This window comes from Myotis myotis, unplaced genomic scaffold, assembly GCF_014108235.1.
Source record: "Myotis myotis isolate mMyoMyo1 unplaced genomic scaffold, mMyoMyo1.p scaffold_m19_p_12, whole genome shotgun sequence".
NCBI lineage: Eukaryota > Metazoa > Chordata > Mammalia > Chiroptera > Vespertilionidae > Myotis > Myotis myotis.
The window spans coordinates 2417571-2432509 of NW_023416316.1; the positions used below are offsets into that span (position 1 = coordinate 2417571).

The window sequence follows — 14939 nt, forward strand, 5'->3', positions numbered from 1 at the left end:
ATGAAAAGGATAATCACAGCGCCTACTTCTTAGGGTTGTTGTGAGTGATAATTCATTACTATGTAAAGTGCTTCCACTGGTGCCTAGAGAATGGTCAGTGTCACCTAAAGTGTCTGTCTGGCTGTCACTGCTCTATGCCAGGAACAAAAACAAAGGCCGGTCCTCAGCCGGGAGAAACGGATAGCCGAGTGAGTCACCGCTTGTGCTCTCCAGGCTTGGAGGACAGAATCAAATAAAGCCCGCAGCATCCTTCACCCAGACTGTGTTTTCTACTTTCCTCTTTCTTCCTGATGCTTATCCAATGCTTCCTGAAACTTCTCTCCTGTTCAATCGGCTTCCTCGTGCCTCCTGATTCTACCAGGGAGGTAGGAGTCTGATCTTTGGTTCAAGGACATTAGCCATAAAATCACAGGCAAACAGGAATGGAGCAATGAGACGAGGCAGCAGCTACAGCCATGGCTGCACAGGACAGCGTCGTCAGCAGCATCAGAGGGAAATTAAATACAGAAGAATTGTGCCTAGCAGGATTTTGGGAAAGGACTTTAAGTTTGCCTGAATGAAGAGGGAATGGACCTTGCTGTCAAGGCAAACCAGAAGTCAGGAAATCTCAATTTGCAGCCTCAGAGGGTTCACATTCTTGAGTGACAAGCGCATCTGAATCAGGGTCTCGTGGAGCATAGAAAATCCGTCGTACAAGGAAGCGCAGCACTTCACACATGCTCCTCTTGTCCCTCACTGTGAAATCTCCTGTGCAGGTTTCGTACTCGTTAATTGGGTAGGAAAGGTCGCCACGGTGGCATGGAGAGCATCCTGCATAAAAGACTCCAGCAAAGCCCATCAGCTCTGTCCCGCACTGGCTGTCACTTTGCTAGGAAGCCATTTCCACCACCAAAGAATGCGAAGACCAAGATAATTGTGGCACACTTGAAGGTCAAAACACTCCAGGCTTTAAAACAGCAAAGGCGCTTCATTTAGAACCACAGACGCACAATTCTGACAATTGTGGAAACACTGCTGACCCAGATGACAGCAACTTAAGCGGAGAATGAAATGATAATAGAGCAGGGAGGGGGAAAACCAACCCCACGCAGAAACAAAAGCCACACACTGGCTATTACCGCCAATGTGTGTACAAGCAATGCCACCGCCTCAGGAAGAGGCCATTAGGACGCACGCCCGGCCTGAGGAACAGCGAGCACCCACTTCAGAGGGAGCTGCGATTGCTCGGAAGGACGCCTTTTATGAATCATTTAATCTTCTAGTTAGCTCAAAATGGTTCCAAAGTGAGGTGTTTCTTAGGCCTGGCCTTCCGCACACCCGAAGCCGGCAGTGTCAGGACTCAGTGTTTGCCTTTGTTTCAAGGTCTACTGTGTTGCCAACCAGAAGAGGCTGGGCTTTTCTAGAAGGATGCCTGACCCCCGCTCACTCCCTGGCTCTGTGGGGAGGCTGCCTGGCCAGGCTCCTACCTGTGGATGAAGTTTTTCTTCTCCAGGTACTCCATGGCTGAAGAGATCTGAGTGGCCATGTACAGCAGCACCACAGCAGTCACCTCCTGGCGGTTACACTCTCTCAGGTAATCCAACAGGTTCCCATAGGTCATGAACTCAGTGATTATATAGAACGGGGGTTCCCGGGTGCAGACCCCTGGCAACAAGACATTGAGGGCTTCAGGATGCTGCTCTACTCCCAGCTGAACGAGTGTCAGAAAAGACTGGCACTGAAGGAAAACGCTTCTGAAACGGATGCTGACTCTGCTGCAGCTTCTAACACGGCTCCAAGCACTTGTGACTTGAGGCTGTGCTGCTGTGGGGGGGGCGTGCTCATGCTCTTGTCTCCCTCTCAAGCCAATGAACTCACAGGAAGAGGCTATCAGTGAGCTCAGAAGCAAAGCCAGGCCCACATCCAACAGCCTAAATCGTTGTTAGTTTACCCTCAATGGTTATGTCTGATGGCTATGTCTACTTACAGAATCACTTCAGTGAAGAAACGTTAAAAATTCTTAAGTTTTGCCAGACCAGTGTGGCTCAGTGGTAGAGCATCAACCTATGAACCAGGAGGTCACGGTTTGATTCCGGACAGGGCACATGCCCAGGTTTCAGGCTAGATCCCCAATAGGGGGCGTGCAGGAGGCAGCTGAGCAATGATTCTTATTATTGATGATTCTATCTCTCTCTCCTTCTCCACTCCTCTCTGAAATCAATACAAACATACTTCAAAAAAAATTCTTAAGTTTCAGAAGCCAATTTGAGATTTGAATGCTTTTAGGTATCAATTTAAAGCAATAACATTCTCTCTTTCACAAACCCCCCGACACACACAATCCCACAAAGGCCTCATTTACCAATAGCTGAATGCTGGCAGGGAGCAGATGTCCAAACCAAACTCTCGCCAGCCACTCACCTCTGCCCTAACGGCACCTGCACCACCCGGAGGGTTTATTGCACGCACTCACCAAGTAACTGTACCAGATTAGGGTGCTTGATCTCTTTCATTACTGCAGCTTCTTTCAAGAACTCTTCCACCTCCATGGTGTCCTCCTGCAGGAAAAAAAAGTGGTGAAATTATCTCAGCAAGGAACGTGTCTGAGTGGGAAAGTGCGGCGTGAATGGTCAGTACGAGCTGGAACTTCGATGAACAATCCCCTGGCCCGTCAGTTTCAACCCCACACTGCTCTGGACAGGTTCCACCGCTGCTGCTGATCACCTCAACAGCACCAAGAAGTTCCCGCCTTGGTGCTGAACTTCTGGATTTCCCCCAGGGCAACACATCTGGGCTGGCCTGTATATTGGTGACTTGCTTCTGGTGGCAGAGACCATATTTGTCTCCATCACCTTGTGGAGTTTGTGGGGGTAAGGGAGATGTGTACAGGCAAATGTCACAAACGTGGTACTAGTTCCCTAAGGAACAGCGAGTTTTCAAGGGGTCCTAAAATGCATAATGTAAAAAAAATAAAAAGAATCTGAAATGTGTCTTTGATTTAAGAGCAGAGACCCTGGTGATACAAAAGGTACTGGGTTACCAAAGAAGAACGATGTTTCAAAATACGGCAGAAACAGAGCCCGTGACGCTGTGAAAGAATGCGGTGTCCTGGGCTCTTAATGAAGCAGCCACCGCTCTGCCAGGTCCATTACTCAGATTCCAAAACCATCCTCAGGGCAGCAAGCTCGCAGCATCCGAATGCCGAGGGGAGACAAAGACATCAGCAAATGCCCAGAGCAAACGTAAGACACTTCTGCATTTCCTCACATATTCTGAGTCTAGGCTGGCGATTTTCAACCGGTGTGCTGCAAGAATTCTTAAAACACGCAATACCTGACTATTTAGTCAAGGGCACAGACCTCTATTCCCTTAGATTGTCAAATAAAAAAATGACAACAACCAATACAAAAATAGCTGTCTGGTGTGAATGAATCAAAATTATACCTTTTTTTGGTCAGATTGGCAGAAAAACATGCTTTTTGGTGTGCTGAATTTAGTAATCTGGTTATGTGTGAGATGGAAAGGGTTGAAATCGCTGTTCTGAGCTGCAGTGCGGAGCGCTGCGGTGCCTGGCCCTGTGGTAGACCCTATTGTACCAGAGCCTTGTTGTGGCTTCTGTTGGGTAAACCTCTTTTTCACTTAAAGAACCCACTGTCTACAACACAGGAAGCAGGTGGCGGTAAAGGACATGGTCTGTCTGCTGTGAGAACCTGGCTATAAAGGCAATGACGCCGCCCTCCCAGTTTCAACAGGGAGTGGGAGTTTTACTGAAGAGAACGCGTGCGTGGGAGATGGGGGTGACTTCTTGAAAACTAGATTCCTCCTGCCCCTTCGGGAGACCAAGATCTGATGCCGTCCTCACCTGGCTGCACATTCCTGAGGGCAGACTTCCAGAGGACAGCCGGCCTCTCAGCGCTCCCTTGCTTTGGGTCTACTGTGTTCACAAGTGAAGCGTGGCCGATGAGTTATGTGCCAGCCCATTATCACTGTGCTTAATTAGGGCTGTGAGACTGAAACTCCGAAACAACTTATTGCTCTTTAAAAATGGCGAGCTGCTCTAAATGTCAATTAAACATGGTTGGTAGTCTCTGTGTCAAGCTATCTGGGGAAAGGGACTCATCCCTGCTGCCACCCCATTAGCTGTTTAATTCTTCCGAGTCCTCTCTACTCCTTAACATGCTCAGCCGACCATGCTGTTCTGGGCGTGAAGTGCTCTGATTTACCCGCTGACAGGCTCATGCCAAAGAGCGAACGCCTGCCAGAACCGGAGACTCAATGCTGCTCATGTAGGACCAGGGTCTTTAAGAATCTTGCTTGGCCAACAATATGTTCAAAAAGTAGCTCTCCCATGAAGTTTTATAGACACGCAGAGTTTTTTTATTTTAAAATGCCACGCACAGGGAAAATAATTTCAGAGACATCACTTGCTCTTATAGCTACTGGCTCGTCTCCAAAAGAACCATGTTCTAGATCCTGAGACTTGGGCATGAACAAAAGAACAACACAACTTTCAAAGGTTGTATTGTTCCCTCCTCTCTGCCAGCCTTTCTCTCTCCATTCACTCAAACACATGCTTGCACCTGTGTGGACAGTAGACATCAATCCCGGGCTGTGTTTTCCTTTCAGGACAGTCAGTGTGAACTTGTCTCCCTCTGCTGGTTCACCTGCTTCAACTCCATGGAAACTGCTAACGCACACTGCATGTCGCTATGGTAAGGTGACCTGTCCCTGATGCTATCCTGCTACATTTACATTCCTTCAATTCCATTAAAAACTTCCCGCCACGTTTCTGAAGAGAATGCTTCCATTTATACAGTAAAATAAAACGTGCTCAGATTAATTAGGGTGAACTTCAGGCTCATCTGTTAGGGAGGAGGGTCACCGGCCTCTCTTCACAAGGACTGCTGGCCCGGCCCAGGTGTGCGTGAACTTTTGGTTAAGAGACGCTGGCGAGTTCTGCCGACCAGGCTCTGCCTCTGTGGACCCATGACAAGTGACTTACAGACAGATCCCACGGAGGCCAGCACGCGCTGCCGTGTTCGCGTCTACAGGAGGAGAGAACAGCAGCGTCCCCTCGTGCAGTGCCCGTGCAGTGCCCAGGCCGCGGTCAGCACTCCGCCAGCGGAACGCTCATTACTATGAAGACAGCTGGTCTCCACTCCTGAGAAGGAGACTGAACACACTGCTTGTATCTAAGACAGGCTGGCTCTTTAACACTGTTTTTGTCTTTCTCACAGGTACATTCTCCCAGACTCAACCTCTCTCAGGTACGTTCTAACCGGCTTCATCTGTGTGCTCACTGGCTCACCTCCATGAGTGCGTATTCTACGTCATTAAAAATAAGTTTTAAAAATGGCTCCACGTCCTGCTGCTGCATAGCTTTTAGGGCTCTCACTGCCTGCCTGAGTGAGGACCCCGGCCCTGGCCCAGGGCTTCTGTCTGAGAGATCCGTTTCCACATATTTCTGGCGCGTTAGGTGAGCAGGGTGACAACCACAGGGAGGACCATCCTTCACCCATCAGGTGGACTGGGGTCAACACGTTTAAAACGCTGGCAGGCTGGGGCAGACGGCTCTACGAGGAAGGTGGGGCACAAAGCAGATAGGGGACTTGAAGCCCAAGCGAACACCCACAGGAAAGCACCTCACAGAGGAAGCCCAGGGCGCTGGTCCCCACAGGCTGCCGCCGCATCCAGGCTAGCTCGCAGCCAGGAGAGACGCCGCCCAGGCCCAGTGCGCACGGCAACGGTGGGCGCCGCTGCGCGGCCTCTCCGGGTGCACGGCCCCTGGAGAAGCCAGAGAGCCACTGCGAGGACTGCCCCGTGTTAGTGCTGCCGGGGAGCCCTTCCTCCCGCTCGTTCCTGGAGCTCCAATAGAACCGACTTCCTGGGGGGAAATGACACACATACAACCCAACACACTGAGCTGGAGAGGGGACAGGAGGCCCGCGCATCCTCAACACCGCCGGCAGCGTGCAAAAGGGCCGTCCCTGGGAGCCCTGGGAGTAGGTCGCCGCCGTAAATGCACGTGGCCCTCGATCCAGTGGTTCTCCTCGAGCTGAGCCAGCAGGCCGCTCAGCCGCACGTGCAAACAGGAAGCATCCGTGGCACTGCTTGTAACAGTCAAGTCCTGGAAAGAACACAAATGCCCGCCGAGATCGGTACGGTGCGTCCTGAAACACAGCCACACAAGGCGACAACCTGACGTGCGTGACCAGGAACAACCGTCAAGTTACGAGCAGTCGACACAGACGGTGCGGGGCAGCGTCTACAGCCTGCCGCCACATGGCTGAAAACCACGCACACGCGGACTATTTCTGGAAAGACACAAAAATCAAGGAGGAGGCTGTGCATATCTTACCTGTTTGAAAAATAGGTCAAGAACTGGGTACAATTTTAAGTCAACATATAACAACATTATGTTCCACTATTTTAATGGTAAATTAGTTAGCTTATGATTCAATCATAACATCCGAACTAGACTAACAGCAGTCTTTTCCAAATTCTATAACTTACACAACTGTTTCACAGGAAAAAACTTAAAAACTAACTTGGAACACAACTCCTGTGAAACTTGGGGCTTTTTGTACCTGACAATTGGTTCTCTTAGGCACATCCTGCCATTAACAAGGGTAAAGTCAAGCCTATGACCTACTGAATATTGTCAAAATTCAAACTAGTAGTCCCCATCAGTAAGCCTTCTCTGTATTTCCAGTTTCCCACCCACAGGGGTCAACCTAGTACCTCCTTTTTTTCTCCTGCTTTCTTCTGGTCTTCCTTATGCCTGAAGGTATAGGGGCCAAGGCTGCCTGGTGGTTCAGTGAGGAGTCATGGCTAAATGTAGGGCCTTGCTCCCCCTGCGGGTTGTGCCCTTTGAGGGGCCAACAATACAACAATACATCCCTGGCAGGACAGGGATGAGGGAAGAGACTGACTTAGGGGCCCACTGGGGTCTGGCACGAAGAGGCACTGAGCGGAGGGCCATCTGGTTTGGAGGACCACCTGGTTGAGAGCGGCAAGGTTTTCCAAGGAGTCTTGAAGAGAAAGGCAGATCACGGCTACCGTCTATGAGGGAAGTGAATGGGGAGAGGGAACAGTGATTTTTAAGATGCATAACCGTGGCTTATGTATGTATTTGTGGTATATGGAGAATAAGAGCCTGAGTGCCAACATCGTAATCACTGGGCTTGGAAGCAGGATGTCTGGGTTTCAAGCCCGGCTCTGCCCCTCCTGACTGTGTAATCCAGCCCAGTTACTTAAACTCCCTCTGCTTCAGTTTTTTCAATCTTTAAATGGTGGAAATAGTACTACCCTTTTCTTAAAGTTGTTGTAAGGTTTAACTGAGACGATATATGCAAGGCACTTGGAACTCTTCCAGGCACGTGGTAAGAGCTCAGTAAATGTCAGCCATCACTGCCACTTAGAGTCCACTCCAAGTCCTCAACTTCTGCAGTGGAGATAAATGCCCGAAGTATCGACACTAATCTTATCTGGTAAGTGGGGGACATAGAGATGTTTTATGCAGTGTGAGGGGGAGGGAGGGACCATTTATTTAGTCACTTAGTACCATGTTTTGGGTTAACATCCCTCAAGATAATGATGCATTTTCCTTTCCCTAAATGGCTACCACTTGGGGTGACTGCTCACAGAACTCCATGCAACTGGATCCTGTACCTTGGGACCATAAGTTAATAAGGCTCTTGGGGAAAATCATTAAAAGCATATAATAAAGTTTAAAAATAAGTCATTAGAGAAGTACATTCCAGATCATTCTGATTCACTGGCATAAGAAACTACCAGCACCACCGAGTTACAGAAGTCCCTACTCTGAAACCCCCTTCTTCCGTTGCCCAGAAAACACCAGCACAGTACCAGCTGGGCCTCCCTCACATCTCAAGTTGCACGCGCTCTACCTCTTTTTAAAGTTTTCACGCAAGCCTTGCCTGGACTGAAATCCAGTGTATTTTGTACTTTTAGTCTTCCTTGTTTCATTCTGCAAATCCTGGCAAATGTGTGGGTGACACCCTGGCTTTTAACAGGTCAAGGCCCAGTGTCCCTGGCCCAAGTCCGCAACTGAGTGCTAAATGGAGGCGCTGCAGCACAAGCACACACCCCTTTCTGTGCTCCCTGGTCTGTAAGCGGCAGGGCAATGGCTGTTTAGTTCTTTCTAGGGCTCACCAATGTTGCCATCTCTGTGAAACACAAATCCTATCGTCCTACTCCTGTGCATCAAGCCCTTCAAGGGGCCCCACTGCCTCCAGGATAGTAGCCCAGCTCCTCAGCTGGGTTCAAGCCCCCTGGCTGTGCCCTCTCTGCCCTCCACCTGTCTCTCCTGACCTTTGCTCCCTTGGCCAGGGCTTGCACCTCCACTATGGCCCCAGCTCCCGATTCCCTCCATGCTTCCTCCCCGCCAAGCAGAGCTCACTCCTGTGAAGTGACACAGTGCCACGCTCATACCTTACGTGGTCCTTGTCACACTCACTACGATTACTGATATACTTGCTCATTTCTCCTACTAACTAGATTGCCTACTACTAACTAGACCATCCTAACTACCTAGACTAGCCTGAAGTGAAGACCTCTGTCTAATTCATTTCACAACCCCAGTTTTAAGCACAGGGTCTGGCAAACAAAAGTAAGGAACTCATAAATGCTTATTAAATTTTAAAAATCCCATCTGGAAAATACACAGGAGTCCACAAGGTGACCCTAAACCACACCACCACCACCCCACACCCAAATGTCAGTCTTGGCCCCAGGACAGATCTCAGGGGTCACATTGAATAGTGTCAGGAAGCTCTTTTGGTTGCTAGGCCTAAAGAATGTGACCTTTTCTCTAAAGCATCGCTTTTTATTAATCAGAAATCGTCATTTCCACCTTCCTGTGCCTCTGAGTGAGGATATCAGGAGAGTGCCGGAGTCCCTAAAAGGCGAGTGCTTTGGCGGCACGGTCTCGCTGCATGCGCCTGACGGCCGTTTGAGAAGCATACACATAGTGGGTCCATTTTCTCAGCAGTGGATGTTTCAGTTCTTTTCCTTTCCTTTAGCTGCAAAAAGGGGCTGACTCACTCAGTTTCTGTGCACACGTCTGCCCACATAGTCGGAGTTCACTTAAAACAAGTGAAAATCATGCAGGTCAACACTAGGGGACACTCTCGCCATAGGTAAAGCGCGGAACACACAGGGAAGAAGGCTGCAAGTTAAAACTTCCTTCCCTGGGCATCCTAAAGATTTCCAAAAGGAAAACAAGCCGCCTGGAAACGCCACACATTACATATTAGCAGAAAGGATGAAGTCACAGATAACAAGAAAGAAGGGGGCGGGGCAGGTGATCCGCATTAGTAAGAAGCCTTAACACAGTGGTTCTCAACCTTCTGGCCCTTTAAATACAGTTCCTCATGTTGCGACCCAACCATAAAATTATTTTCGTTGCTACTTCGTAACTGGCATGTTGCTACTGTTATGAATCGTCATGTAAATATCTGATCTGCAGGATGGTCTTAGGCGACCCCTGTGAAAGGGTCGTTCGACCGCCAAAGGGGTCGCGACCCACAGGTTGAGAACCGCTGCCTTAATGTGTCCTTAATTCCGTAAGTCCGGACACACAATAAAGAGAACTGGAACCTGCTTAGAAACAAATAGCACTTGCTTTTCAAAGCTGTCAACAAGAACCCACAGAAATGTCAAATGCATTTTGGTTAAATCTCCTTTCAAAACTAGGTTTTTATTTCCTTCCTTCCTTCCCTTAACTCTCAATAGGAAGTGATTCAAATGCCACACAAACAGAACGGAAACCCACGGCTTTAAAAGACTCTGGCCGACAAGACTGCGCACAGAGACCACTAGGGGGTGCACCAAGTTAGCATAACAAAATGCGGAGACAAAGAAACAGGACAAAATTGTCAATGGAAGATATAGAGTTCAGAACCACACTTTTAAGGTCTCTCAAGAACTGTTTAGAAGCCGCCGATAAACTTAATGAGATCTACAAGAAAACTAATGAGACCCTCGATCTTATATTGGGGAACCAACTAGAAATTAAGCATACACGGACTGAAATAACGAATATTATACAGACTCCCGACAGCAGACCAGAGGAGCGCAAGAATCAAGTCAATGATTTGAAATGCGAGGAAGCAAAAAACACCCAACCGGAAAAGCAAAATGAAAAAAGAATCCAAAAATGCGAGGATAGTGTAAGGAGCCTCTGGGACAGCTTCAAGCGTACCAACATCAGAATTATAGGGGTGCCAGAAGATGAGAGAGAGCAAGATATTGAAAACCTATTTGAAGAAATAATGACAGAAAACTTCCCCCACCTGGTGAAAGAAATGGACTTACAGGTCCAAGAAGCGCGGAGAACCCCAAACAAAAGGAATCCAAAGAGGACCACACCAAGACACATCATAATTAAAATGCCAAGAGCAAAAGATAAAGAGAGAATCTTAAAAACAGCAAGAGAAAGAAACTCAGTTACCTACAAGGGAATACCCATACGACTGTCAGCTGATTTCTCAACAGAAACTTTGCAGGCCAGAAGGGAGTGGCAAGAAATATTCAAAGTGATGAATACCAAGAACCTACAACCAAGATTACTTTATCCAGCAAAGCTATCATTCAGAATTGAAGGTCAGATAAAGAGCTTCACAGATAAGGAAAAGCTAAAGGAGTTCATCACCACCAAACCAGGATTATATGAAATGCTGAAAGGTATCCTTTAAGAAGAGGAAGAGGAAGAAAAAGGTAAAGATACAAATTATGAACAACAAACATGCATCTATCAACAAGTGAATCTAAGAATCAAGTGAATAAATAATCTGATGAACAGAATGAACTGGTGATTATAATAGAATCAGGGACATAGAAAGGGAATGGACTGACCATTCTTGGGGGGGAAAGGGGTGTGGGAGATGCGGGAAGAGACTGGACAAAAATCGTGCACCTATGGATGAGGACAGTGGGTGGGGAGTGAGGGCGGAGGGTGGGGCGGGAACTGGGAGGAGGGGAGCTATGGGGGGGAAAAAAGAGGAACAAATGTAATAATCTGAACAATAAAGATTTAATTAAAAAAAAAAAAAAAAAAAGACTCTGGCCATCGAATGAAAAAAACTTCTCCAAATGACTCATCTTTTTACACCAAAAACCACAGCCCTTCTCAGCCCTCACCATATGTGGAAACACACTGAGATTATGAGCGTGACTCAAAGTGCAAAGAAACAGATAACAGACTCACGCGTCAACTCCTCGGCACCCACGGACCCCTCGGCCCTGTGTGCAGCCGGCAGCCCCCTGGAAAGGGCGCCTCCGCACACCTGCTGACAACGCGCCGTCTCTCTGAGCCCCGCAGCAGAGGAGGCTCTCGGCCTCCCAGCCCGCGGCCCCGGCCTACCTTCAAGGTCTTCACGGCCACCGTGAGGCTGTATTTCTTCCACACGCCTTCGTACACCTCCCCGTACTGGCCTCCTCCCAGCTTGTGCTTCATGGTGATGTCCGTGCGCTCCATTTCCCACTTGTCGTAGTTGGGGGACACGCCGTACACGGTGGGCTTGTTGCGCTTGGGGGCTGGGTAGTGGAGAGTGGTGATGAGCCCGTCTGCCACAGTGGAGTGATGATGAACCAACTCGGCCAAGGTGTTGAAGCGGCTCTCTGAGGACACGTAGAGCTGAGGAAAAGAGCCCACAGAGTAAATACAAACTCCGCTCCAGCAAACCGGCTTTGTGAGCCTTAATGTATGCACAGCAAGCCCGCAGATAACGGGCTCCCCACAGAGGACCAAGAGCCACCCAGGCTATCACGTGCATGACAACTCCGGCTAACGCAGAATGATGCAATAAGATGCCCCCGGGCCGCTGCATCCGCTTCCTGAGTGAAACCCCCACCTGCCGAACCTTCACTAGCACACGCCTGTTCTCTTGCCATCCTGAGCCCAGTGTAAACGTCCAAACATTCTTCCCTGAGCACCGGACCTAAAGTCACCACCCAGCACTACCATATCCCGTCTTACTCCTCTGCGCCACACTCACCACTGACTGATAATTCTGTTTTATCGGCTTGTTGATGGTCTGTCTCCACTTACTAGAATGTCAGCTACATGAGAGCAAAGCCCTGAAATATCCATTTTTACCCTGTAGCCCCAATGTTGAGAACAAGAATGAGCACCTAATAGGTACTTGATAATAGTTGTTGATTATAGTAGTGAAGGATAGAACTTTAAAAGTATTGCTGATTAGAAAATATTTAAAAACTAGAGGTTCGGTGCACGAATTCATGCATGGGTGGGGTCTGGCCAGCCTGCCCTGATGGGGACCCATCTGGCCAGGGGAGGGAATGGAGGAGGTTGGCCGGCTGGCTCCACCCCCTGGTTGAACTGCCGAACTCCCGGTTGAGGGGACAATTTGCATATTAGCCTTATTATATAGGATAATTATGCTTATTAAAACCTATCATTATTACCTATAATTATATAATTATCTAGAACTAAACAGTGATCAGAGATGAAAATTACTGAACAAAGCATAAATGTCCTCTCATTCCTACTTCCTGGATTTGGGCCGAGTAAGAAGCATCAGAGGCCCAGCCCCGCGAGGCCCAGCCCCGGGCCCCGTGGGGTGCTGGTCAGCGCTCCTCAGGAGAGCCAGGCCGTGGAGGGCCGCACAGGCTTTTCCACACAGGAAGTCAGGCGGCTTTCAGACACCAGTGCACGCGAGTCCCTCTCTGAGATGTGCAGCGGTGAGCAGCTGTGCAGGGAACCCGCCACCAGGAGTTCTCATCTAGACACAAGAGATGGGGGAGGCAAAGGAAGGAGGCAGAGGCCCATGTGGATGGCGACAGCTATCTTTTTTCTTCTCTCTGCTTCAGTGATGTGGTGAGGGAATCAATTCCACATTAAAATCCCCACAGAACATGTGGACTCCAGGCACATAACTGAATCTACTGGCTCACCGAGGCCAGCCCACCATCCTGAAGAAGGCAGAGAGAATACTCAAAATCACGACTAGGTGTTCGTAAGACTTGCTCAAATTGCAAAGGTGTGGGAGGGAGGACTGAAGCCTTGGAACAGAGATGATGCCTGGGGCAGGAGAGAGAAAGAGGAGCAGGACCAGTCGGCTGTGGCTGTAACATCTGGTTACTTAGAGGAAGGAAAGGGAAGGAAAGGCTTAGCACACAGGGCAAGGCCAAGGCCTTGGCTGCTGGGTACGGTCGCTCCACTCCTTTCGGATGCTGTGATACCAGAGAAAGTGCTTTAAAGGAAGGAAATGACAAACACACAAGCTGATCCCTTCCGTCACCCTCAACAGGATATTAAATAAGATTCATCAACAAGGAGATTTTCTCTTTTTGCTGCTTAGAGAGGTAACGTAAACGAAGTGTTAAAACTCAGGCAAGCCAATGGCAAACTTTAGCTTACAGGTTTATAATTTACAATCTTTGGGTAGCAACCCCACGAAGATAAAATTCTGAGCAACTCAGGAATTGTCCAGAAAGACTCCACAGGTCTGGGGAGCTTGTCCCTCTGCGAGATGGTGCCTCGAATGGCAGGACCTTGGAGGGTAAGGAGGCGGCCACCAGAAGCCCCACTGTTATGCCTGAGAGCACCTCGAAGTGACCTGCTCTAGGGACATGCCGTGCGACACGCTCAGACGCCTGAACAGATCAGTGCTGCCGGGGCTGGGGGAGCGCAGTCCGCCTGCCGAGCCTCCCCTCAGCCTGCACAGCACCATCAGTGTTAGTCCCGACCCAAGTGCAGGGCACAGACCCAATGGGACGTGGGGACAGCTCTTAAAGCCCCACCCCTCTCTGGAAAAGTCTGCCAGGCGTGCAAATACTTTACTTCAGGTTGCGAGGCTCCACGCCCTCCTCTCTCGGCTTAGCTCAGCGTACAGTGCCCTCCCTACCAAGCAATGGCGAGAAGAGAGCGCGCCGTTCGAGAAGGCACTCCCTGGACTCAGAGCACCCCCATCTTGGACATCACTGGCACAGCACAGGCAGGTCACCTGGGGCCCGGCTCATTACCTCTCTCTCCGCCTCAGCTCGAAAGGAGTGCTCCCCAACCCGAAGATCACGCTCCCTCAATTGCCAGAATGCTAATGGCTCCCGAAGCCCTAGTTCATGTATAATTTGTTCTTGGTGTCATTTGATTCCCTCACAGGCTCCTCGGTTAGACATTTCAGAGTTATGGGAGCTTTCAATGACTGGACAAACTTCACCCTTTTCAATAATTAAATTTACAGACCCTGTGACTCAGTTCATCTTTCAACATAAAATTTATATACCGACACTTATCAAGTATTAAAATTATTCTTCCTTAAATGCACTGCACAGCCATCTTCTAACAGTCAAGGAGTCTGATGGCTTCCCTCTGACTAGTTCTAGTTTTTCAGCAGCTTTTGCTAGTGACCTGAGTAATCTCCATCAGGAATTCACGGCATGTTCAGAGAAGGAAGGGAAATTAGCATTATGAACGGCACGGCACTATGCTCTGCAGCCGGTTACATAAACCTCTGGGCGCTCAGCCAGGGCGAGGCCTCTTCCTGATCACCAGGAACCCGACAGACAGGGCTTGTCAAAGAAACTCAACGGGAGCAGCTTTCCTCCTGACAGCCGTCTCCCAGGCTTATCAGAGCTTAGACTCGTGTACCCTTGCGGCGCCTGACCCTGGAGTCCCACCGTAGGTGTCCTGTTCACAGGCTCTCGGCCAGGAGCGCCCTTCCCCTGAGAGCCTCTCGCGGGCAGTGTTAATAATTCAGCAGTGCTCAGCATCGCTCCCAGGCTCCTCCAAAAGGGAAGGCCAGCCAGGTTCAGCAGGCTTCTCACCAGGAGGCCTGCACCTGCCAAACCTCTGTCAAGGGGCATAAATCTTAAAATTCTAGAAATTACATATTGGCCCATCCTGCCACCTCCGCTAAAGCGTGAGCCCAAATTCCACTCCTGTCACCCTGCACCTGCCACTCCAGCAGGCTGAG

At 49.4% G+C, this 14939-nt stretch overlaps 1 protein-coding gene across 6 annotated transcripts in view; it reads right to left on the minus strand.

Moving 5' to 3' along the window:
• ABL1 (ABL proto-oncogene 1, non-receptor tyrosine kinase) overlaps nucleotides 1-14939 on the minus strand; it is a 98446-nt gene that overhangs the window by 8479 nt on the left and 75028 nt on the right. For all 6 annotated transcript variants that reach the window (XR_004971110.1, XM_036329332.1, XM_036329329.1 and 3 more), the window contains exons 4-6: nucleotides 11366-11638; nucleotides 2453-2537; nucleotides 1467-1644 (exon numbers count right to left, since the gene is read on the minus strand). Coding sequence is in view for 5 of the 6 variants with exons in the window: in XM_036329332.1 (XP_036185225.1) it covers nucleotides 1467-1644; nucleotides 2453-2537; nucleotides 11366-11638 (536 nt within the window). In the remaining variant the exon portion in view is untranslated. The remainder of the gene's footprint in view (nucleotides 1-1466; nucleotides 1645-2452; nucleotides 2538-11365; nucleotides 11639-14939) is intronic.